Source organism: Brassica oleracea, chromosome C4 (assembly GCF_000695525.1).
Source record: "Brassica oleracea var. oleracea cultivar TO1000 chromosome C4, BOL, whole genome shotgun sequence".
In the NCBI taxonomy this organism is placed as follows: domain Eukaryota; kingdom Viridiplantae; phylum Streptophyta; class Magnoliopsida; order Brassicales; family Brassicaceae; genus Brassica; species Brassica oleracea.
The window spans coordinates 6,869,585-6,870,276 of NC_027751.1; the positions used below are offsets into that span (position 1 = coordinate 6,869,585).

General features: G+C 46.1%; 1 protein-coding gene across 1 annotated transcript in view; it reads right to left on the minus strand.

The window, feature by feature from the left end:
• The window catches only part of LOC106337974, a 6,312-nt gene that overhangs the window by 4,451 nt on the left and 1,169 nt on the right, over positions 1–692 (minus strand). Inside the window, exon 3 of the mRNA XM_013777056.1 lies at positions 48–688. Coding sequence (XP_013632510.1) covers positions 48–688 — 641 coding nt within the window. The remainder of the gene's footprint in view (positions 1–47; positions 689–692) is intronic.

Below are 692 nucleotides of genomic sequence, written 5' to 3' on the forward strand. Positions count from 1 at the left end.
TGTGCAATCCTTAGTATCTCATCTCTCAGCCCTTGTCCTTTAGGAACCGTGATCCTCCCATTAATTAGCAAGGTTCCATCCTCCGCCAAGTAGTATCCATCATTATTTGGCCTGGCTTGTCCTTTGAGTTCTTCAGCAATCTTCAGTAGCTTCCCATCCTTAATTTGTTCTTCTTGAATTCTCTGAATCAAGCTGGCCTGACTCACCGCTTGAAGTCCCAATGGTTCGCTCGCTTGCCCTTCCAAAACGACCAACTTCACTTGTTTCAACTCTTGGTTCAATAGCTCCACTTCGTTCTCTAAAACTGCGTCCAACTTTCTTCGACTTAAGGCGTCCGCAACAACATTCGCTTTACCAAGATGGCAGCGAATCCTTATATCGTAGTCTGCCACAAACTCCATCCACCTACGCTGGCGCAGGTTGAGATCTGGCTGAGTGAAGAGGTATTTAAGACTTTGGTGGTCCGTGTATACCTCCACTTCTTCTCCATACAAGTACGATCTCCAAATTCGCAAAGCGGACACCACGGCAGCTAACTCCAAGTCATGTGTACTGTAGTTATCGTCATGCTTTCGTAGTTGTTGTGAAGCATATGCAATGACTCGTCCATCTTGCATAAGAACACAACCTAACCCAACTCGTGAAGCATCCGTGTAAACCGTGTAAGGTTTACCTTGCTCGGGCAAAGCTAA